Source organism: Anguilla anguilla, chromosome 4 (assembly GCF_013347855.1).
Source record: "Anguilla anguilla isolate fAngAng1 chromosome 4, fAngAng1.pri, whole genome shotgun sequence".
NCBI lineage: Eukaryota > Metazoa > Chordata > Actinopteri > Anguilliformes > Anguillidae > Anguilla > Anguilla anguilla.
The window spans coordinates 18,692,520-18,716,896 of NC_049204.1; the positions used below are offsets into that span (position 1 = coordinate 18,692,520).

General features: G+C 37.6%; 1 protein-coding gene across 11 annotated transcripts in view; it reads left to right on the plus strand.

Moving 5' to 3' along the window:
* The first annotated feature begins 5,208 nt into the window (after positions 1 to 5,208).
* epb41l3a (erythrocyte membrane protein band 4.1-like 3a) overlaps positions 5,209 to 24,377 on the plus strand; it is a 58,464-nt gene continuing 39,295 nt past the window's right edge. For all 11 annotated transcript variants that reach the window (XR_004764927.1, XM_035415023.1, XM_035415026.1 and 8 more), the window contains exons 1-7: positions 5,209 to 5,363; positions 15,030 to 15,215; positions 16,215 to 16,400; positions 21,671 to 21,775; positions 21,859 to 21,901; positions 23,407 to 23,482; positions 23,853 to 24,071. Coding sequence is in view for 10 of the 11 variants with exons in the window: in XM_035415023.1 (XP_035270914.1) it covers positions 15,039 to 15,215; positions 16,215 to 16,400; positions 21,671 to 21,775; positions 21,859 to 21,901; positions 23,407 to 23,482; positions 23,853 to 24,071 (806 nt within the window). In the remaining variant the exon portion in view is untranslated. The remainder of the gene's footprint in view (positions 5,364 to 15,029; positions 15,216 to 16,214; positions 16,401 to 21,670; positions 21,776 to 21,858; positions 21,902 to 23,406; positions 23,483 to 23,852; positions 24,072 to 24,377) is intronic.

A 24,377-nucleotide genomic window follows, 5' to 3' on the forward strand; every position in this document is an offset into this window, starting at 1 on the left:
CATACATCTGTGTTTTCCTCCTTCAGTTTTTTTAGTGATAATAATTCCTGGTCATAACAAAGTAAAGTTGTGTGCGTTATTCTTTGGATCATTTGTCCAGATGAAATGGTGATCTAGTGTAATGCTCATCATACAAATATATTTTGAACATATCCCTGTTTGGATCCTGGTGGAAGAGTCACAAGATCTAGCCTTATGTCTAACGTCCAGATTTGTATTAAATTTTTGGCCTGGACAACAAGCAGAAATCCCTCAGAGATGAGGTTGTAAATGCACAAGAGGAATAATGTTTGACTGCTCCTTTATTTCAGCTGCAGTCCTGTTTATTTTCACCGAACAGTTCTGGAGTTTTGGTATTATTTGAAAAACTACAGAGCAGTCATACTTGACAGAGAGCTTGAAATTGTATGTGCAAACCCTGCAATCTCCTTCTGTTCAGTAATGTGATTTACCAGTCAGGTGGGCTGGTTCAAAAAAGATGCCAAGAGAATATAGAATGGCAGCTTTGGAAGGTACACAAAGGTCTGGCTTTTATTGCAATGTCATAGCATAATGGCACACCACAAGATTTCCCTGAGGAAACTCATATATAATTGAGACCCAATGTATGTTTTTAACATGCACTCAGATGCACTTTTCTTTAGTTAATTTCAGATTCTTTCTTTCTGTGGGTTTTAAGTACTCCTTAATGAAAGTACCCCAATATTTCCTGTAAGCAACATGTGATAAAATTAAATGTTTTACATTGGTACACCAATCATTCCCAAGGTAATTTGATCAAAAATATTTAGTGGATAAGGCTCCCTAGAAAGGCGTTTCTGGAAATTGCATGTTGTGCAGAGCAATAATTGGCCATTAAATAGGCTTACTTCTCACACATACTGTGTAGGCAATAGGCATTGTATTTATCAATGTTAAAACATTTTCTATACTGTTCATGTATGCCCTTGTTTGGAATATAGTTTAAAAGAAGGTGGTTGTGAAATGGATGTTACTGTCTAAGTACATTATTTAATGCTTTTCCCACTTTCTGTCGCTAATTTGTACACATCGGAATGCTCAACTTCCACTATGGATTTGGCAGAGTGCTTCTTATATTATATTATTAGTCAGGCTTGCACGGATGAACATGCAAGCTTAAGGGCACCCATTCAAACAGCTGTACTAGTTGGTGTATAATGACATACTGTCATCACAGATGACTGAACCTCTCACTACCCTGGGTGATGCTAAAGCCAGTTGTGCATTAACTGCTCCTTTAACTGGATGAGCCACTCAGCTATGTGTACATCATACATTATTGATGAAGGAAGAAATATTTAATGATCCAATGAGCCCTGCTACCTCTCTGCTCTCAGTATATAATGCTTTTCAGATAGAACTGTTAGACTACAATCGTCATACGCACCATTATATCAGAAAATTGGAAGGCAGTTGGCTATATGTGTATACAAGATTTACTGGTCTCCATGTGTTGCCTTTTTTTAGTGTTTTAAAAATGCACATTAAGTTCTGATTAAACTGAGATTGCCTTGCTTCCCGCGTCAAGTGCAACCTACCATTTAATGAATTTTCTCGCTCAGATATCTTTTCGGGAGATAATTACATGTCTATATGTTAATAAATCACACCTCTCTGGGGTAACTGCAAGGGAGAATCAAAGTGACACATTAGCTGTTAGCCTATAGCACTCTGCTGTGTTGCCATCCAAATGATCTGACAATCGGCACAGCAAGCATGGCATGCCGCAGAAGACATACGATTGGTTCTCTTTCTGCAGAGAAACATCTGGATCTTAATATTAAGACACATTAAAAGGCTTTTTTGTGTGAGTATATGTTGGCTGAAATAGTAACTGTAGAAAAGCAGTTCCGCTACTGCACAAGTGAATGAGTGAGGGATTTCTGAGAGTTTTAGTTGGTGAAGAATCTAAGGAGTGTATTTTTCCCATGCGCAAGCAGATAACCTTTTATGTTTCTTTGTAGAAACCCTGCATGTGTAGACAGTAAAGTAAGGTTATCTGTCTCAAAGGGAAGCCATAGGTGTTTTCCAGGTTAGAAAAGATATTATGTATAGAAGTTGGCATTTTGTTCACATACAGTACAAATGTTACGCACACTAAAGGCATAGTATAAACAGAAAAGTAAAGAGATATTTTAGGCCTAAGAAAGTCAACAGATTAGGTCAAAAACATGTTTAAACTAGAGATTTCTTTTCTTAGGCTGGGCAGTTTTTCTAAATGTTCAGATTTCCCCAGAGGTACACTACACAGGTGGTTCACATGTAACACATACTGTGTCACAGCAGCAGCTGTTGTTTGCACCAGCTGAGTTTGAATTGTTTCGTGGTTTTTGCATTCTTCCTAGGGTTGCTGACTAGTACTAGCCAGTTGTCAGTTGACTGTCAATTGGAAAGACTGTGCCCTCAGACAATACTTTATGCTAGACTAGTCTCTTGCCAGAAAGCACACTCCAGCCACTCCTTTTATGCATAATCATGATTTTTAATATCAGCCATATTCCATTTGGAAGGGAGCAAGGATATGGGGAAGTCTACTATGTGGAATCATTTCAAAAAGAGGATTCCACATAGTAATTCAACAAATTTTTCCATTTGCAAAAAGAATCGTTTAATTGTGTAGATATAAATATTAATAAAATACAAATGCGTGGCACGTGTCCATTATGCAGTAATACATGGAGTTTGGTGTGCTAATAACACATACAGCAAATGATTTTCATTTTAATTGTGTGGAATCATTTTCTATTAATTATTGGTTTAAACACCATAATTATTTAATTAACTTTTAATTTGGTTTGTTATCTGGTTATATCTGAGTGTCATTTATTTTCACTTCCCATCCATGCTGGAGATTAGTTTAATCTTTTAATAAACAGATAATTCAAGGAAATACTATCTTTCCATTTCATCTTTTTGATTATATATTCATGTCAGTGGACAGTAATTAAGGTAATGCTGCATATACTGCATTGGAATTAATTTTACATGACAGGCTGAACAGTGTTATTTCCTCCTATGTTTCTATAGAAACTATGAATATTGGAAATCAGCACAACATGAAACGATCTCCTAGTAGCAGTGAGTGGAAAATTTGTTATATGGGAATAGAATGCAAAATACCGGTGACCACGGAAACCATGTTCTCAACAGCTAGATGCATGTAGCATGTTAAAAAAGGCAAAGCAATTAGAGAGGGAAAAGGTCAAGTGTCTGTGCTGAGGCAGTATTGTGGATTCACTCAGGTCCTGCAAAGCTTCTCCCAACTTCGGGGAACTATGCAAAATGATTTAATTCACATGTGCTGGTGTGTGCATGTGCATGAATCATGGGAGGGCCCAGGATAATCTGACCTCTTGAATATTGCTTCCCAAAGCTGAGTATTAGCCCCTGTGTGTGAGATCAGCAAAGGGAGAGAAATAAGAGCAGGCCCTGACTGAAGTGGAGTTCCAACTGAGGTTTCTTCTTGAACCTCTGGTGTTCAGAATGGAAATGTCTGACCATTAATGTGAGATGAGTATGATTGGAGTAGGAGATCCTTGAGTGGTAGCCAGCTTGTTTGAAATGATATAATTGAAGAAGTGATGGTCTCTGCTGGACCAATTTCATGACCAACAATGATAATTATTGAAGTAAAAATGGAAAGGCCAGGAGACTCCCGAAGGAGCTGACATTGGTTTTAATTCTTCAGTGTGTTCCTGGTCAAAATGCAACCATTTTCTTCTGATAGTTGAGCGCCAAATGAAGATATGTAGCCAAATATATTAATTGCATGACAAAGCACAGGAAGAAAATGGTTATTGTGAGAAGTCATACTGTTGCTTTTAATAAACCTATTTTCTTGTAAAGTCAAGGTTCTTTGGGCCATATTAATTGAATACAGAATACAGGTTGTGCACACAGGTTTGTTATAACAATAGTTTGATAGGGTGTTATTTTAATGTTTCAAGGTGAAACAAAATACACAAAATAGGTCAGGAACCATCCTTACCTGGACCTGTCGGGAACCTCGGTAGTTCCCGGAATGCATTCAGGTTTTTGTTTCCACTGAACTTTGAGGACCGTGACAATGGCTGTCTGAAACCACATACTTCCATGGTCTGAGTGTGCATAAAGAGCATGCATCCATGTTGGAGTGTTGGAGTCCAAACTGAAGTACCATTGTACGGAGCATGGATAAATACCTGGATGCATACTCCATTTTTTCAAGATTTAGAGCAGGCATCGGTGCATGCTGTGATGAGAAATAATCCCATCATTTCTTTTGGGAAACTGTCAAGAACAAAAATTTCCAGCATAATGGTGAATGACAGCAGTGAGATCACCTCTCTATTTTGAGAAATTTAAGTAATTTATCAACATTTGTTATACCTCTAAAGACCCATAATATAATTTGGTTACCAAGCGTCCTTTTGGAATCACCAAATGACCTTTTTGAAACCTGCCTAGACAAAACCTGCTGAATACAAATTTTTGGTTGTATTGTCATCAAATTTGAACCACATTTTGTCCATCATTGTAGCCTTGGCTCGATTGTGTGTCTTAGCTGACTAGGCACAGCCACAAGCATTTGTATCCACTCAAAAAAACAAAAAACAAACAAAAAAAAAAAACACAGAAGCTGCGTTTGAGCTTCTTTTAATTTGTTTCAGTAATATTTAGAATAATTCTGACTCCTGGGGGGGGAAAAAAGCTCCCAAGGGTTACCTTTCAGAAGAAACCAGAATTATGCCTTTAGTCAAAATGGTTCAAGAATAGTAACAGTTTCATTTTGGGTATGCCATTTTCAGGCTTTTCAGGCTTGTGTTAAAAAGGGGTCGCTAGAGAAGTGGTTAAATGCAACAGGATAGAATCATGAACTTGCATCTGATTCTCCTGGTCTCAGCTAATTAAACTGCTTCTATCCATTAAAGAAATGTGAATGATAGTGTGAGTGACTTAATAAAATATACTGTACACCTACTAAGATGTGTTTTATAATTCAAAGAGAAACATCTGAACAAATTAATAATTGATTTTCACTTTAGAACCATTCATTTTGTGTCCCTATTCCAACATTTAAATGGCAATGTGGAGAATGAAAAACAAATGGCTCATAAAATAAATGAATGAATAAATAAATAAATAAATAAATAAATAAAATAGCTACACTGTGCCTCTACAGTATTTCAGGACTGAGAGGGTTCCACTTGCTATCGGTGGGTATCCCAGAATGCTGCGCTGCCCCGTTTCTACTTCAGCTTGGTCAGTGCGCTTGGCAAGAGGACAGGCTAGTGTGTGTCAGCAGCATCAGCACTGGGGGAACTGCGTCTCACCAACCCAAGAGGAGGAGACAGGAATACCTGGTAAACGAAACGAAATTTGCATGGCCAAAATAAAAACAAAAATACATTATTTGATTAACAACGTATTTCCTGTGAAATTAACCTTATATTCCTCATGTAGAGGAAACGAGGAAAGATTTCAATGTTTTGCGTCAATGTTTGCATTGGAAGAGAAATCTGTAGGCTACTTTGGTATCACAGTTAGCCATACTTTATTAATGAATATAAGGCGATTTGCCTGCAATGATTCTATCTGTATTGCATTTTGACTGTTAATGCACACAGCTAACAATTTTGATAATTGTGGCTTGTTCTTGACAATATAAATAGCTTGCTGGAGATTATGCTTCAGAGATCGTTAATTCAGAGCACAGATTGATTTAGCATTCGCATTTATACAGAAATATATGATTGCCAATGTATGGAAATAAAAATAGGGCATTGGAATTTACTATTATTTGTAAAACACGACGTGACTAAAATTTAGATAGCTATTTCTAAGAAATCGACTAATTCCATTCTGTAAGTAGTCTGACAATATGAGATATGTGCAGTTATGTCCGTTCTTTGGTGGTGTAGTCATACCCCATAAACCTTGGCGAGGCCATCACTGCTTTCGGACAGCTTTTGAATAGCAGGAGCTATTATTGTATTTCAGTTGCATTGGCGTGTTGTTCTGCAATGCGGTGGGTGTGGTTTGGATGTACAGTAAGGCTACAAGGGGAGTACCGCTGCCACCGAGAAGTCTACTCAGTCTGACTTGGCATTTTTCTCATCACATCACGTGCAACAGAAAAACAGGCAAATTGTAATTTACATGTAGAAACTGCCTGCATACAAGAAAATAAATCACCACTCGTGGTACAGCGCTTGTTACAGTAAGCTTCCACTGTCTTGTTACATGATTAGCTCCCACGATGCCGGAAAGGTACATAAACCGAATGTGTATGCGTGGGAAGTGCTTTAGTAACCTAATAATATTGCAAATAATCAGTTATTGACTTGGCGTATTACTACATTTATTTGTTTTTTGAACCGCAGTTGTTTCATATTTTTCATAGCATGGTATTGGTAGACAAGCCTGTTTGGATAGGTTTGAAACATTCCTGTAATTGAATGGAGGGTAAGCGTAAATTGCCCCTCATTCCAGTAGGCCTAGGACGGATTATGTACATGTCCTATCAAATGTAACTGGGCATGATGTGTCCTAGGTTTTCTGCTTCTTAAGTGAGCTGCAGTGTTAGCTAGTCTTAATGAAATCAGTGATGGTATGTGGTGGGAGTAGCTCTCTTGTGAGACACTGAAACACTAGGCAAATAAAAGCACTTATAAAATGCTGCATATAAGATTTAAACCAAATTATGTTTTAGTTTGTTGTTGATTTGGTAGTTACTGGTCAGCTAGTTTTCCAACTACTTCCAGTTTCATGAGATTCACCAGGTATAATGTATTTGGAGTTGCTACAAGCTAGCTTGCTAGACACTATTGTGTGTAACTAATAGAAAATAAGAATGACTGTAGTATTGACTGTTGTTTTATCTCTGGGTTCTATCGGTTAGTTAATTCTGTAATTCTGATTTTGTACTTAAAATGTTTTTGATTTCCACATTCTGTAAAAAGCATGTTCTTTTATATAATTGGGTACAAAATGAGGAGTGCAGAATTGTTTGTTGATGTGAAGACCCTTTGGCCATTATTGTGTACTCACTGCTTCTGCAAGCGAGGAAAGGATGGGGAGCAGATGAAAACACAGTTTTTGGGGTAGTCATCAGTCCCCCTTCTGTAAAACATCCAAAGACTAGTGTGACATTGTAACTGATTATTTGTGAAACAGGGCCTAATGTTAACATAAATTGGTCTATAAAAGCAGATTTTTCTGTAAAATTAGATAGTACATACTTAGACATCTTAGTTTATTTGTGTATTTATGTATATGTCACAATCAGTATAACAATTAAATGTGCTTGTCGTTACATACATTGATAGAATTATATCTATGTGTGTCAGTAACTTTTTACAGTACCCATTAATTAATGCGTCTCACATTTCAAATTTAACTGACCAAACTAAGTTTGTGAAGAAAATTGTTATGCTTGCATTTACATGTAAGTCCAAGTTAAATGTTAATTGAATACCAGCCCTAGAGATGGCAGTTTACACGCACATACATGTCTGTGACCATGACAAGGGACACAAAATATTGTAGCAAAAAGGATTTTTGAGCTTGTCATTGAACTGTTCTCTTTAGAATCTATGATCGGAAACACTTGTCATATTTAAAGGTACCAGATAATCATTTTCACCCCATTGCAACATGCTTAACACAAGGCAATGCCAGATGTGAGATTTTAACAGTAACACTATGACAATGGTGTGTGATGTCCTTTAGGAAACTATTTTCTTTACATTGAAATTAGGACAGGTGTTGTTTTTTGGCCTTTATACAGTCTTGAAAACATAGATCATTTTGAGGACATAGATTTTTCTTCAGGAATGAGTGGAAGGTTGGTGTTGAAAAAATGAAGGCCTTAACTCTGCATAAAAGTTCTTTTTTTGTTTTGCTGTAAAAATCTGAATCGAAGATTTAGTTGAATACATAGATTACTCACATGAATGTTGATGTAAACCATTCTTAATTCTTTAAACGTAAACTGTACATGCCGTCTTAAACACCATCAGTTTCGCTCCACTTACAACTGTAACAAATATGACCTTAATATCTCCAAGTGATTCAAGGATGCCACACAAGGACTATTGCATTTTTTGGTTTCCCTTCTTCCAAAACCATTTTGGAGGTTATTATTTACGTGCCTCTATAGTTTTCTATAAATCCATTCTGAATCCTGTCCATCTTCTTACACACACGTTCAAGTATATTTGTAAAGACAAGGTTCAAAGCCATTTCCCTTTTTTCCAAATAAAAATGCACAAGATAGGAAAAAGCAGTGGTAAGGTAAGCTAAACTCTACGGTTCCATTAACTTTGACAAAGAACAAAAGTCTACTTTTAAAATTGCCTCATGCCAACAGTCTTTCAGGTGACTGGGTGAAATTGCTTTTAAGTTTTTTGAAGCCTAGAGTCCAAATAGGCTAGATACCCCAGCTAACTGAATATCATCTGAGAAGAACAGGAAACTGTGGCTAGATCTCTTTTAACAGCAGCCCACGGTAATCCTATTTTAAAGATGCTCATCAGCCACCAAAACTGGCTTACACATTGATGGATAATGCGCCCACTTTCCCCCTGACCATCTGAGGTAATCACATGCAAATGTGTGAGGAGGATGAAAGAGATGAAGCTCGGGTGAAAAATATGGCAGATTTGAGGTTGTGAAGCTCTTGGGATAGGAGTCTCCATGAGAGTGCCTTCTGGAACTGTAAAACCCTAGTTCTTGCTGTGATGTTCGTCTTGCTTAGTTGGTTTAATTTCCTTTGCGAGTAATATTTGCAGTGTGTACTGAAGCCATACCTTGGATTAACAATTTCAATTTCAGTGGCAATTCATGGAAAATTTGTTGCAATTTTCAGTATGCATTAGTTTCATGGTTTATTTGAACTGTGAGGAACACTGTTTTTATAAAGAAGTCGCAAAAACTGTGAATTAATTTTAATGACTTACCTACAACTGTATGGCTGTGAATTCACAGTTATTCAAGTGAAAGTGAAATAGTGAAAATATTTGAATCACTATTACAAACTATTTTGCTATTTTAAGATACTCAGCAGTACAATTCAGCGATTCATTTTACCTGGATATTTAATTTTATCACGGTTATTTTTTTCTTTTATTATTACAAAATTAATTTTGATTTAAACTTTAAAAAAATTTTTAAAAATAGAAAAATAATTCCTCTGACTTCATTTCATACCCACAGTCATCGGTAGTCAGGTACACCCTCAGTAAAGGCATTATTAAAATTCCTGAAACATCATTCTTGTATTTAGAACACATATGGTAACTTACAAAATATTTCCCATATGAACTTGCTGGGTGGTGTTATTTTATTCAGCATTCTATGTAGGAAACAAGAGGCAATAGTCATTTGCATATTTTCATTTTGCATTTTTCGGCACTTCAAAGAAACATGGGAACATTCCAACATGAGAGTGTTTGATGAGGATAAAAGACCATTCATTCTGTCTAGGTTTGTCATTGTACCGGTGTTCTAAAGAGCAACTAGCAGGTGTCAGGCCTGGAGAGCCGCTAACAACCCAGCTGATGTTTGGATACAGGGTATGATTTCAAAACGTGTGTGATGCATCACCCTTCCTTCGTCAGTTCTGCTGAGCCCATTCATTGTTTTTCAGGTTATTTCACATGCAGAGTACACACAGTTTCCAAGAGTCCTCATGCTTTGGGTTTCCTAGGTTATAATTATGGTGATGAGGCCCTGGCTAAACCATACTGGCTGTGAGAAGGTGTAGGCAAAAAGATCAGAATGGCACTGTTTTTGACAGCTGTCAGCCATTCACTTGTGGAGGAGGAGATGGACTGCAGAATGTTAGAGTGACGAAAATGTTCTGTGTTATATGAATGGGGATTCTGCTGTGCTGTGGCACATTCACGGTTCATTCACTCTTACACAGATGCCTGTCCCTCCACACTATGAAGGCCGGAAGTTTGTAACATTTAATACAGTGCACTGCACCTATGTGTAAAATTGCCCAGTGAGGCTGAGCAGTGGGTTTTGTGCAGTGACCTTATTTAAGGGTGATTGTTTCATGCGCTTATGTGCGTCTATACAAGTATCACTATTTTCAAGTCTGCAATCACACAAGATTCCAATTATGCACTCTCTGATTTTATCTTTCCTTTATCCCCTTCAAATCTGAACATTCAGTATGTATTAGAATACCTATTAGAATTTAAGTTAAAATGATGGTCTTTCTTTCTTTATCTTATCCTTGCACCTTCTGTTCAATGAGCTGTGTATTTCCTGGGTGGAATTCATATTACATCAGCAAGTTAAATACCTGCCATTTCTAGGCTTTTTCTACAGCTTTCGGTCAAAAAGGGTATATGCTTCTGCCAGTGAAACACAAAGAACCTTGCTGCATTGTAAACTGATACAATCAGACTTACAGAACAATAAGCATCTGATGTGAGGTTTCAGCTAATTTAAATTGACAGTTTTCCACATTCTGTTCATTTATTCATGATCCAAGGATCAAGCTGAAGGTCACCACACTAGAGAAGGCAAGATTGGAAGTTGCCTCTCATTTTCCAAAGATGACAGATGTTTAGGGCAATTTGCATAAGTGGCTAGTGGTTTTACGGCAGTATTTCAATTCATTTTGTTTATTTTCATGGTAAAGAAGGGAGAGTGATCAGACATAGAAGAGCCTTAGCTGGACACCAATCTCCTATAATCTTTGGGGACTTGGGCTTGTTACACAAAGGTTGTGGTTTTGATTCCCAGTTAGGACCATTGTATACGAAACATCAAGGATATAATTTAAAAACATGAATTCTGCAAGCATGCAGTTGAACAAAGGATTTTAAATCAATCATTGTTGGACCTTGTTAATGTTTTTAGTGTGATTTCTCATGAAAGTTGAATACACCTGGTCCAGTTTATGTTATTAGTACAAAGGGAGTGAATACTTTTGCCTATTTAAATGGCAACATTTTTACCATTTTGCATCAGCACTTGGGGCATTGGCAGAATGAATATTGTTCTTATATTCATTTATTTGTTTGCATAGCAAAAATTAATCATTGTCTCAAGTTTGCATCTTGTCTTTTATTCTCAATGCACTGTATGTTTAACATCTTGAAATATTTAAGCAGATTAAAATGTTTTCGCCAGCATTGGTGTAGGATGGTGATTACTTATGTAGGATGGACAAGCTGTTCAAGTGTTTAGTTTGCCACTGGTAATGAAATTACTATTTGTGTTTTGTAAAATATGCAAACATATAGCAAATCAGTATCATGGATCAGTATCACTCTGTCATGGCAGTCACAATATTTTGCCCACTAGGATTAGCATGTTTGGCACAAATTATTGTGTTGCATTAACAGATAAACTGTGTCATATTATTGAAATCCAAACGCTGTCTGGCAATGTGCAGTGTGTTGTTATGTTGGAAGCTACTGTAGGAAAGCAGCTTTTATTTGAATTTATAGCAGCATTTGCAGAGAGTGTTCAGTGTGTACCATATGTTTTCACAGTAGATGTGGATGCGTGAGATTTTTTTTAGGAAGTGTCTCTTGCTGCCTTGATAATGGTTATTTGCATCATTGCATTTTTGGAATGGCTTCTGTAACAACAGAAGCCATCAGCTGCTGAATAGTGTGGCCTACTGCATGTTTGGCCCTTCAAAGATATGAAAATTATGACAAGCACCTTACCTTTCTCTTTGAACTGTTTGATGTCAAAACTGTGATTGACAGTTAGTCCTCTAAATCTCCACTGACACACAGTCAGTTTTTCTTGGACAGTAGAACATAGTCCATAATCTTACGAATACATTGCTGAATTGGCCTACTTGATAGACTATTGAGGAAACTTGAAAAATAAAATATGCAAGAATTATCTAAAACCCCTGCTGTTTATCAGGGCTATAAATGTGACACATTATAGTGGCTGCTTCCTGATCATGGGAGGCATTTCTAAAATGCCCCCACTAATTTGATTGCTTCTAATCCTTGATAACAGGCATTTTAGCCTTTTGGACTTTTCATCTTTGTATCATATGCTTTTTCCAAAAAAATCCATCAATACCTTTCAGAGTGGAAAATGCTGAGTTGGCTTATTGTCAAGGCTGCACTAGATGAGAAGTCAAGCAATACTGCACCATGGGTTTTGACTTTGAGTCATTATAATGCAGTCTGCAGATCTCTCACAGGGCATCACTCACTGTTTTACTCCTCAGCTGAAAGCCTAAGGGCTATATCTAATCTTTCCCAACCATATTTCCTGTTTGACTCATTGATCTCAAAAATAAAAATAAAAACATTCAAAGGCCCTCAGCAAGCCAGACTCACACAGACACGAGCTGAAGGAAGACAACGTACAACTAAACAGGTGAACTGTGTGTGCATGATTGACCAGCAGGGGTCGCTGGTGTGTGATGAAATTTTATCCCAGCTAGCTGAAGCCCTCCCTTCATGGGTAATGTCTGCTATATGTCGCCCAGAAGGGCTACTAATCACACTTGAGATACAGTTGAGGATTCAATACCAGAATTCAGATGTCAGTAACATTACCTCAAATGTAGCTCACAATACCTGGGTTTCACATTTGCATTTGTTTCTTAGGCAGGAGAATTGCATGTTGAAAAACTAGAAAAGATGATGACAGTCAGAAAAACTGACTGTGTCATCATCTTAATGGCTTTACATGCTAGCATAGCCCTGCTAGCAGGCAGCTGTCATTTGGCGGGAGGAAGATCTGGTTTGTTGTTTTGCTCTGTTTCTGAGCCTGCAGTGCAGTGTGACCTACATTAGATACGATTAGATTAAACAGCTTCTATGGGGCTCTGTTCTGCATTGCTACTCCATTCCAGCTATTTTTCAAACAATATGTCTCCCGTCAGCATCCTGCACTGGCTCGTAATATTATTGCTTGTAAAGTCAAGGGAATGTACTCCTGTCTTTGGTCCAAAAACAAAGATGACCTTCACAAGTTTTGGAATATGTTTTGCATGATTTTTGGATCAATATAATAACTTAAGAACAATGAGTAAATGGCAGGTATGTCAAGTTGCAAAAAGTAAAATGCACAGTTAAAATCCAGATTTTAGGATTTTAAGTGTGCTATTAAAGTTTTTCAATGAAGCTATTATTCTACGTTCTATACAGTATCTCATATTCGTAGGAAAATTAGAACTAGCAGAACTGGAAGTAATCCAGGTGTCTGGCATTTGCAGACAGAATCAGCAGCCTTGACAACCCAACCCCCACACCCCACAGGCCTGCTGCGTATGTATGTCTTTTTCGTGCCTCGGCTGCCGTTCGGTCACTACGTGTAACGCTGGAACCGCACCATGGTGAGCTGGAGTGAGAGGTTCCGCTCTGACCTTGCAGGCTCCAATGTAAACACGGGACTAAAAATAGAGGCGAGGGAGTCAACGGCCATCGCCAGCAGTGACGAGCTTCCCGGCGTAAACTCCAGATGTCCAAGGCTACCGCATTATACTAATGAAATTTCTCTAGATATCAGGGGCAAAGTTGAACCGGAACCTCTGCCCTCATACACAGATGGTACTTGTTTTACCGTAGTTTCTTTGCGAAAATAAAAACGGTGTTTAATTCCCCACAGTATACTGTATTCTTAGCACTCCTTTCTAAGGGTTTTGTATTGTGAACATTCATTTCTGAGATTATTGTGTCTGCAGTCTGACTTCTACTTTTTAAGTAGATGTGTCTATGTCAGTTTGATTGGTGAACCATAACTGGAAGTGACCGTGAATTATTTAATCAGTGCAGAAATCGATTTCATCCTTACTCATCTTTTCCTCTGTAAAGTTTAAATTCAGAATTTGGTGAATTATCGGGGAAGTAGTAGAGATGTTATAGACGAAAACCATTTTTTACTCAACTATATTCACCTAAAGAAATGACCTAATTTAAAAGAAATTACTTAACAATCTCGGGGTCTAAGTTTAGTTCAATAATATTGAGTGTGTAAATGCTGTGCTATAGTAGCATTGTAGCTAATATCTTGGAAGTGTGCTGTAACATAATATGATTAATTGCCTTGAAAATGTACTATCAATAACAATGTTTTTGCTTGATAGCAGTCATTTTTCAATCTCTGCTTAAGATCGGACATTGACAGATGTTAGATTTTAACAGTATTATTGTGGTGATGTGCTTTTATGCATCATTATAACAGATTAATCAGAATTTTGTCCTTGTTTTGATGTTTTTTTGAAAATATTTATATCATATAAAGTTGGAATGTTGCTGTACATGTAATTAACATGTATATTCATAATGTAACTCAGTTAATCTGATCTTAAAATACATTTTTCCATTATGAGATGTTTTTTTAATCTTAAATTAAAGAGAAATTAAATGAAATGATGCAAGTCTTTAGCTGTGTTGGTATTTAGCTGTAATACATTCCATTAATGAGACCCAGGTGCATTTTACTGTAGGTAGCATTAGAAAGTGCCAGTAGCTCTTGCATAATGTGCGTAATTCCGTTAAGATGCATGGGAATGGTTCTAAACACCTGAATATACAGTATTTGTCGAGGTTGCAGTGAAGTCAGAAAGAGAGGGTCTCACCTCTATATTCACCTTGAAACAGCCCATGTTCCAATCAAGATTCAATTATTCATCAGAAGCTTTTTAGCATTGCAACTGCTTTGCACAGCTGTGCTGTTTGGAGGTACAATGAAAAATAACCCTTGATTGTGATTAGTGCATTTGGCTCTAAGTCTATCTGAGGGTAAATCAGACCTGAATACATTAATGAATATTTTTCAATTGATTGTTCTAGCAACAATTGAGCACATCTTGCTCTGTACAGGTGCATAAATAAATGCCAATAACAGACATCATCACTATTTGTGAAATCTGGTGTATCTGGTTCATTGTAATGGCTAACTTACAGGCCTTAGTAACGTCAGTGATAAGATTAATTGAAAAAAGTAATTGTGAAATTAGCATGTAGGGGTAATTGCCCGTAGTTATGAGCATCATTCCTAAAGCTTTGTTGATCTATTTGCTGCAGTAATCTGCCATGACGACGGAACCAGGTGTGGAATCAAAGGAGCGGGAGAACCAGCAGGCCAGTACAGCGCAGCCCGCTCAGGCCCAGCCCACTCCACCAGCTCAACCTCCTCACATCCCCACGCAGGGTGACGAGGAGCAGTTTCCTGCTGCCGCTGCTCACAGCACACCCACCAGGAAGGACCAGGTGAGGGACCGTGTCCTTCCTCTGGTGAAGTTTGGCTGAGCTCCATCTTTTCAGGGCTTCTCCAGATGTTAGCAGCATTACTTGACACTTAATCTGGGAACCACTTTTGTAAACATGCAATATGCACATATTAGTTTTATGGAAAGCAGAGAAATAGCAGTAGATAATGGACTTTGCGTGGGAGTTAGATGTCCTGCAGTTTGTAGAAAGTTAGTTGTGTTTTTATATTAATACCTTAATAATATTACTAATGTAATGTTATATTACTTTAGTAAAGGGAAGGAGAAAATAAAATTGTCTATTTAGTTACAGTACCCTTGTGTGTTCTCTTTTACACTGATCATTCCCTTTATCCATCCTTTGACAGCCTGTATGTCATCAAATCTTGACCTTTGAAATATATGGGTCTGAAATATAATGATAACTTGAAATTAAATTATAGAATATATAAAAGTATAAAATTGCCTTTGCTGATTTCTTTCAGGAAAATAATGTAAACCCCTGAAAGGCATCAATTGTCCTAATGCTAGCAATTAAAAGATGGACTGAGTAATGTGATATGACAACATAAAAGTTAATTGCAAAAACATTATTTGTTCTGAATCTAATGGTGCTTCTACTCCACCGCAAATTGTTCTCTATTGAGATAGTGAGTGGAAATTAATTCTGAAACTTTTGTATGGCAATACAGGAAACTATACCACAAATACATTTGTGGTAAAAAATTAAATCATGTAGCTTCTGTTTTTAAGTTTGATCTTGTTGAAATGTGTAGGTGTCTTGAATGATACTTGTATTTCTGCTATTTTTGTTGATTGTTCAGTTTATGTAACGGATCTCTTGGTGATTTGTCTTGTGTTTTAGCTCGTTGAAATCTAAGATTAGAGACTGAGAAAAGTGAACAAACGGTATTTCATTGGTAGCAGCAGTGCTCAACTTTCTGTGTAGGATGTTCATTGCATTACAGCTGTGATTTTCTCCTGGTTGTGCCATTCCCAGAACGGAGAGAGAGGGGCAGAGGGCACTCCGCTGGGGAGGCACGATCAGTTTGAAGACGATAGAGCATCTCCAAGGTCATCTTCCAGCAAGCTCTCCAAGTCCCCTGGGAAGACCTCAAAGAATCCCAGGAACATGCAGTGCAAAATCACCCTCTTGGATGGGTCGGACTATACCTGCGTCGTGGAGGTGAGTAGGGTTTATGAACATGGTTGGTGTCCATCACCAAGTAAAATTTTAAAGAAATTGGAGCATGGTTTTGAGAAGTATGGTTACATTGTCTGATGGGCCATGACTATTTTTGAAGTAATAGATGCTGAAACCATCCTACTGTTATGATCTGGAGTATTTTATATTGGTTGCTATTTAGTGTTACTGTGATGAGCTGCATTAACATGAAACACAGTCTTTTTCATTTCTATGTTATTATCACAGGACACTAAACATACTGTGATTCAGAATGGTTGTTTGTCCTGATGCAGTCCCATTTTGAACTGTCCATTCCTATATAAAATTGACCACGCTTGGACAATTACAAGTGAAGTGTGCATCTTATTACTGTCTTTAACAATCATTTTGTGCTTTGCTCACACATTTAGGTCAGTTTATCCTCTTTTGAAGGCAGTTCTTTAAAAGAGCATTGGTGGGAGGGCGGCTTTCTCCTTCCATTTTCTTTAATTATTTTATAGCATTAATGCAGGAGCATTTTTCTTTCATTGATAATTATCAGTGCAGCATATGCGAACACTTATTTTTGGCTGTGGTATGGTCTTTGAGACTTGGGGTGTTTTGACATTTAAGTGAACGTCAGTGACTTACTCGTTTTTGAAGCAAAAAAGCTTTCTGGACTGCCAAGGGACTGACACAATTGGCAATACTTGAGCAAGGCTATGGTAATGCAAGTGTTCATTAGGTATCCAGGTCCATACTGCCGTTGTTTCTCTCTTTTCTTTTCTTTGGAATATTTTTATAACATTGTACCTAGCCTACTCCAAATATGGGAGCAAAAACACTGTTCTGGTTCTAGAACAATTGAAACATTAAAAGAGAGAAATATATTTACAGAACATGAAATGAATATTCATTTGCGTAACTGTTGATCATACATATTAGCTGGTAAGGTGTTTTAACAGAATAATTCTTCTTAATGAAATCACATTTTTGTGCATGCAGAGGTAGAAGAAGCATTTGTCTCAATGTTCTGATTTCATTCAATAGATTGCCATTTTTGGATTGGTTCTGTTTTACTTGCCTCTCAACACCTGGAAAGCCGAACATATGGTATTGTTGTCACTTGGCATTGTACAATTATATACCATAATATACTTTCATGAATCACTGTGAGTTGACAGATATTATTATTAGATTAATTCAAATTTGCACAGTTGGACTGTATGGAAGAAATTGACATAATAAATATATGCATTTGTGCTTTTACCATGCAAAAGAAAAATGACCACAAACAATTTAGTTGTATTTAGCTTTTACTGTGTTAATTATCATGTAACAATTATTATCACACAATATGGAAATGAAAACATTCACTGCATTTTACTACACTTTAAAAAAAGGAAATTGCACATTTGTTATTATGGAATCATAGTTAAAAGAGTCAGGGTAAAAGAGGCTTAGGTGCTTAAGATGATGTTTGACGGAAATTAATAGGTCATTAGAGGGATGCAAGAGTCAGGAAACCAAAGGAATTAGTTCAAGGAAGTGAGAAATATCTGAACATTATAGGGCATGGAATAAGAGAAGCATAAAGGAAGGGAACCAAAAGAAGGGACACCAGACTGGACAGTATACAAGAAGCGAGGAAAACAAAAAGAACAAGCCAGGCAGCAAAGGTCCCTACTAAAATGCATTTGCAACATACAATATTATTTTAATTGCGTGTACATTTTTTTAATGCTTTTAAAGTTAGTTTTAATTGTGTTTAAATTAATACATGATCAGTAGATATTGCTTGCTTCCTTCCAGAATGGCTGGCGAAGCCTGCAAGAGCCAAACATGACAGATGCAGTGTCTTTGGCCCCGCCTTTTAAATAGCTAGAAATAAACAAAATCTGCCCTCATGAATAAATCTCTCTGGTTCTGCATATTCATTCAAGCTGTCTTGAATGAACAGTATTCCACTTGATGAAACCATGTTCCACAATGAATCCCCCAAGGACTCGAAACCAGTCGACTTAAAGCAGTTTTATCCCTGCTACAGATTTGCACAGATTAGTTTTAGCATCAGATTGAAAGATCGTAAAGCATTTGTGGGTCGCCATTCTTGAAAATTTTGTCATATCATAGTTATTACTGGGCACGCTGTCCAAACACCCTGCTGGTGGCATGTGGCCAAAGCCTCAGTGACACTCCATTTACAAGGTATGCCACAGAAGAGCCAAAGAGGAATTCTTTGCTCTTTTTTGTTCAATATGAGAATGATTCCAAATTTTCTAGGTTAAAGGTTTTGCAGTTCAAAGCAATAGAACTTCAGGGAAGCTTAAAGAGTAATTGTGCTCTCCGTTTCAGCCTGGCTCTGTCTAATACACAGTTTTGATTAGCAGGATTAAATAAGGTACAAATTTAGTTTTGGCATTCTAATCTAAAGACTTTTTGCCAGGCAGGCTAATAGTATGTATTTTTTTAAATAAGCAAATTGTGTTGTGATTTACTCAGGTTGAGCAAGCTGTCTAGAGCGTGAGATTTCATTTTCTACTTTTCATTCAAATTAAACTTTCTCTTTCAATCTTGCAATTCCACCAATGGAGTGTAAATATTATGACCAATAAACAACACAAATGTCAGTCAATGTAAATGGAAACAGGAGTAATTATTTTGTTGTGGTTCAAGTCTCGGTAATTGCCTGTTGTAAACTTCAAAAAACGACCTTGGAATATCTGCGTTTATAGAACGTAATGTATTTGTTTTTCTGTGTAAAAAATGCTGAATCCTATGTTAACAGTAGCACTGTATATGGGCTGCTGTTTTCAAGTAGTTCAGTATGTATCATTGCTCGCCTTCGATAGTCGACCTTTCTTGCGTTTGAGAAAATCTGACATCTGTCCATCGAGCAGCCCGGTCTTTTTGTACTCAATGGAGTAGCTGACAGTCTGTTGATTACTGAGGGCTCCATTTACACAAAATAGTGAAAATGACCTTTGATCATTGTTTGTGATCATGTCACAATGACAGTGTATTATGTATGATATCATGAATCTGTGGTATATCCATCAGTAATCAGGTCTGTGAATTATGCATTATTACAGATGGCTAATATTTCAGCTGCAGTATATTGAGCATGCTTAGATTGCCTGTTCTGTTTCAGCTCCAAAGTGTTTGCTCTTTTTATTTGGCTCTGTACTTCACTTTGTCCCAAACGTTATGGAGCTCAGTGTATGTTAAATGTGTATGCCTGCACATATGTGTGTGTGTGTGTGTGTGTGTTTGTTGTATTTGCAGCCGTGAATAGAATTCAGTTTTTGTGTCAGTCATGCGTTGCAGAACAGCATAACTTAACTGAGCTTGTAATGTACTGCCCTTTAAGGCCTGGAACACTACATTCTCACACATTCAAGTGTGTGATGACATTTGATTTTATCTACATTTATGTTTTCATCATTCTGCTGTATGTCCTGTAATCAGTGCTGTTGCCACCTGTGATATTTCCTCTGCACCATATTGTCATCTTGCAGCTTTTCCCCTGGCATCAAGTTGACCAGTGAGACAGTTACAATTTAGTAGCAGATGGGATGATGCTACCCAAATAAAGTGTCAAACAAATCCCACATAACATCCCGACTGTTAAGATGGAGCATCTAACCTTCTGTGCCTCCAGCCAAGGAGAAATTAGTTTTGCTAACTTTCTTATATGGGGGATATTAATCTCAAGAGTCAGTTTACCTCACACATTGTAAATAGTCTCCAGAAACCACAATTATCTACCTTGGGAATCTTCAATTTAGGAGCGATGTGGAAAGAGGTTGTCTAGAGAGTATTGGAAGACATTGAGGCAGTGCATTATCTCTGTTATTGTAAGTACACCCTGCACCATTCACAGTCTGCACTGTTTGAGATTTGGACAGGAGAGTCATTTTGCAGAAATATGACAACCATTACAAATCTCTGTATGCAGGTTCTTTGCAGGGCAAAACATAGTAGTATTATTTAGTGGCATTGGATGACCTTCACTTAAATTAGCAAATTTTATAGTGTGATGGGAGATATTGTCATTGGGTAATACAACAGAAGCAGAAGGCTGTGACTCCCACTGGGCTGCCTGTACTACTACACTCACAAACAAATGGGCGAGTTCATGCCATGATCACAGTAATGTTTTGGGTGTGCTGTTTCTGTCAGCGGTTGTGGTTACATGGTGCAGTCTTTTGGCTAAAGGGAGTGGGGAGGGGGTTACTCGGATGTCAGAACATTCTAAATAACCTCTTTGCCCAGAATGTTTACTGGCATTATTTACAGGAAATGTATTGCATGCATTTCTGCTATGCATTGTTTGAAGCATTTGTGTTGAGGTGAGTTTCAAGTTCTCCACAGTTCTACCAGGTGCTGGTAAGTGAACCATGGCTTTGATAACAAGCTGAAGACACTCACCTACAGACGAGGATTTTGTTCACAAACACGTGAATATGAAAGCTTGGTGGAGGGGAAGAGGCTGTTGAACAGGCTTATGTGTTTGTTCATGGAGTATGATAAGTCTGTTCTGGTTTGCTGAGCTATCACCTGCATCTCCCACTTCCTTAATCCTCCCGCTCACTTTGCGTTATGCCCCTGAGCTGTGCTTTTCAGTGTGGTGTATCTTCACCTTCAACTAGGTGTCAGGGAGAACATTTGAAATAAAAAATTGACTGCAAAAACCATAATTAATGTGATGACTATTTTTTAAAACAGATCCAGAATTTTAATGAACACGGAGATTAAAATGACCTTGACTAAAAGCTCCCTTTTATGACCAATGAACAGTGTTAGTTGTCACAGCATCAGCCATCAAGAATATTCTATCGTTGGCCTTCCTTGCTGGCTGGACACCTGAAATCTGATTGCGCTGGCCACATCAGTTGTAATATTGTGCAGCACAGTAACAGCACTGCTCACTTGCTGATTCTAAAATGGAGGAGAAGCAATGGGGAATAACAAAAGGGACTCATTCAGTCATGACTGATGAGTATTAGTGAATGTTGCATTTGGAAAGAGGAATAACAAATTCCCTGAATTGCATTTGGGTCTTTATGTTTGTGTGGATTTACTTGCCTATGTGTGCATGTTTATATTTGCTGTGTACATGCCTGAATGTGTGTAGTTATTAATTTCATGTACAATAATTTCTGTGAGTAATATTAGAATATTGTGTAAAGTAATGTAATCAGGCATGTCCCTTTCACATATGCACATCTTCTACGGATGTTATGCTTTCTCCCTTAATGGTAGCACATGTTCTTATTTTCATCTTACAGAAACGGGCCAAAGGACAGGTGTTATTTGACAAAGTTTGTGACCAGCTCAACCTCCTGGAAAAGGACTACTTTGGCATCACATTCCGCGATATGGAGAACCAAAAAGTAAAGTGCTCTCTTCAAAAGCATTTTAACATGAAAAAATGTATCAATGTATAATTGACTTTTATTTTTGTAATATTTTACAGAATTGGGTGGACCCTGCTAAGGAACTGAAAAAACAGATAAGAAGTAAGTTGTTATTCTGCGTCTCTGTTGTTGTCTTAAATGCAGTGAGACAGTAAAATAGATTAACCATGGCTGGGGAAAAAATATCATATATACCAGCTCCCATATCATTTATTCTTGTGAAAATGTGACCCATAAAGAAAATCAGGAAATGATTTTCTGTACTCAGTAGAACCATTATTGATATTCTCAGACATTATCAGAGAACATGCAATTTGGAGCAGGGTGTTTTATCTCAATTTCTAACGGGGTGATGTATGCCTGTGCAATATGTGTGTGAATAACCAAATATGGTATTGCAGTATTTAATGCATTCTAGTGCCTTACTTCTAATAACACACCGTGAGCTCCATATTGTTTGGGACAAAGACATTTTTTTCTTGATTTAAGAAATAAGAAAATCACTGTCAGAGACATATGCCAAACTTTAGGCTTACCAAAATCAGCTGTTTGGATCATTAAGAAGAAGTCGAGCACTGACAAGCTCATTAATTACCCAGGGCCTGGTAGGCCTACAAAGAATTTCATCATAATGAAGAACTCCCAAACAACTGTCTTCCAGATCAGAAACACGTTTCAGGAGGCAGTGACTTCTGTCCATGGAACACTTCAAATACAGAACTACAGAGGCTACACTGAAAGATGTAAACCACATCAGGATGGCCAGGTTACAGTTTACACTAAGAAGTACCTGAAAGAGCCTGCAGAGTTCTGGAAAATGGTCTTGTGGGGGCCAAGATTCACTTGTTTCAGAGTAATGGCAAGAGCAAAGTTTGGAGGCCAGAAGGAACTTTCCAGTATCCAAAACACCCCCTTCATCTGTGAAACATGGTAGTGGGGCTGTTATAGTTTGGGCATGCATGCCTGCCTCAGGTACTGACTCACTTGTCTTCTTTGACAATGTAAAGTTGCTGATTAGCAGAAATTCAGAATTGTACAGGTGCATCTTATCTGCTCAAGTTCAAGCAAATTCCTCCAAACTCATCGGATGGGGTTTCATCCTACAGCAAGACAATGGTCCCAAATATACAGGTTAAGCAACAGAGGGCTTTTTCAAAGTCGAAAACTGGAAAATTCTTTACTCGTCATTCACCTTATCTGATTTCAATTGAACATGTGTTTCATCTCCTGAAGAGAAACCCTAAAGGGGCTATTCATATAATAAGTTCTAAGTGTAATTTCTACATTCTGAAACCATAGTGTATAAAATAGCCTTAAATAAAAGCTGAGAATGTATATGTTAACCATACGTGAATTGATTACAAATCCAAAATTGTGGAGTACAGAGCCAAATCAAGAAAAAAAAAGTATTTTTCCCAAACATTATGGAGCTCACGGTAGAACCTCCATGATTCACACATTCAGGATGAAAGGGGTTTAAACTCTGAATGAAACTGGTTATATATCTAAGAAGGTCGCTACACTTTGGGTCACATTATGCCAGAAGTTCACTTTGTTATTCAGTGGTTCAAATGGGGGTTTTTTTGTTTTGTTTTTTTGCATTTTAGGTGGTGCCTGGAATTTTTCATTCAATGTAAAGTTTTACCCACCAGATCCTGCACAGCTGTCAGAGGATATAACCAGGTATCCTTTAAAATGAAATGTTTAAAGTAACTTTATATACAATCAGGGTTGTTTATTGTGAACATATGCCAACTCAATCCTCTCCTGGGTTAGCATAGTTAACTTTGACTAATGCTTACAGTAAGTGATGTTGCATTTTCACTTGCTTTTCTGGGAATGGTGTTTGCCTGGTATGGCACTATTGTTCATATTAATCAGGTGAATGGACTTGTTTTTCCAGCACTGTGACTCACTCTGGATCAGACAGTCTGGTGAATTAATGAAATGTAACCTAATGAACAATGTAGGAACTGTGTGTTCCTAAAGCCTATCTTAAGTCTAATGCACTTCCAGAAAAGCAGCAGTGCTGAAGCTCATTTCTGTCTCATAGGTATTACCTCTGCTTACAACTGAGGGATGATGTGGTTTCGGGCCGCTTGCCTTGCTCCTTTGCCACACACACCGTCCTTGGTTCCTACACAGTCCAGTCTGAGCTGGGGGATTACGACCCAGAGGAGTACGGAAGCGACTACGTCAGCGAGTTTCGTTTTGCCCCCAACCAGACCAAGGAGCTGGAGGAGAAGGTCATGGACCTCCACAAAAACTATAAGTTAGTGTTCATTTGAATGCTTTGGGTGTGTTTTCAGTCACGTTTTTAATTGGCCTCTCATACTGTGCATTCTCTTGTGTGCTAAACTTGTGTATGTGAGTTACAATTGTGTAATTGAGTTACAATTACAGTCATAGTGTTTTCAACTGGGATTTAACAAATATTCATTGCATATTTCAGTGATAATACCAATCTGACTGGCTCATATTTTTTTTATATTTCTGTTGGCATTCTGATGAAGGCCTGACAATAGGGCTGAAATGTTTTTAATAAAGTTGGAATAAATAAAATCAAAACATTTTAACA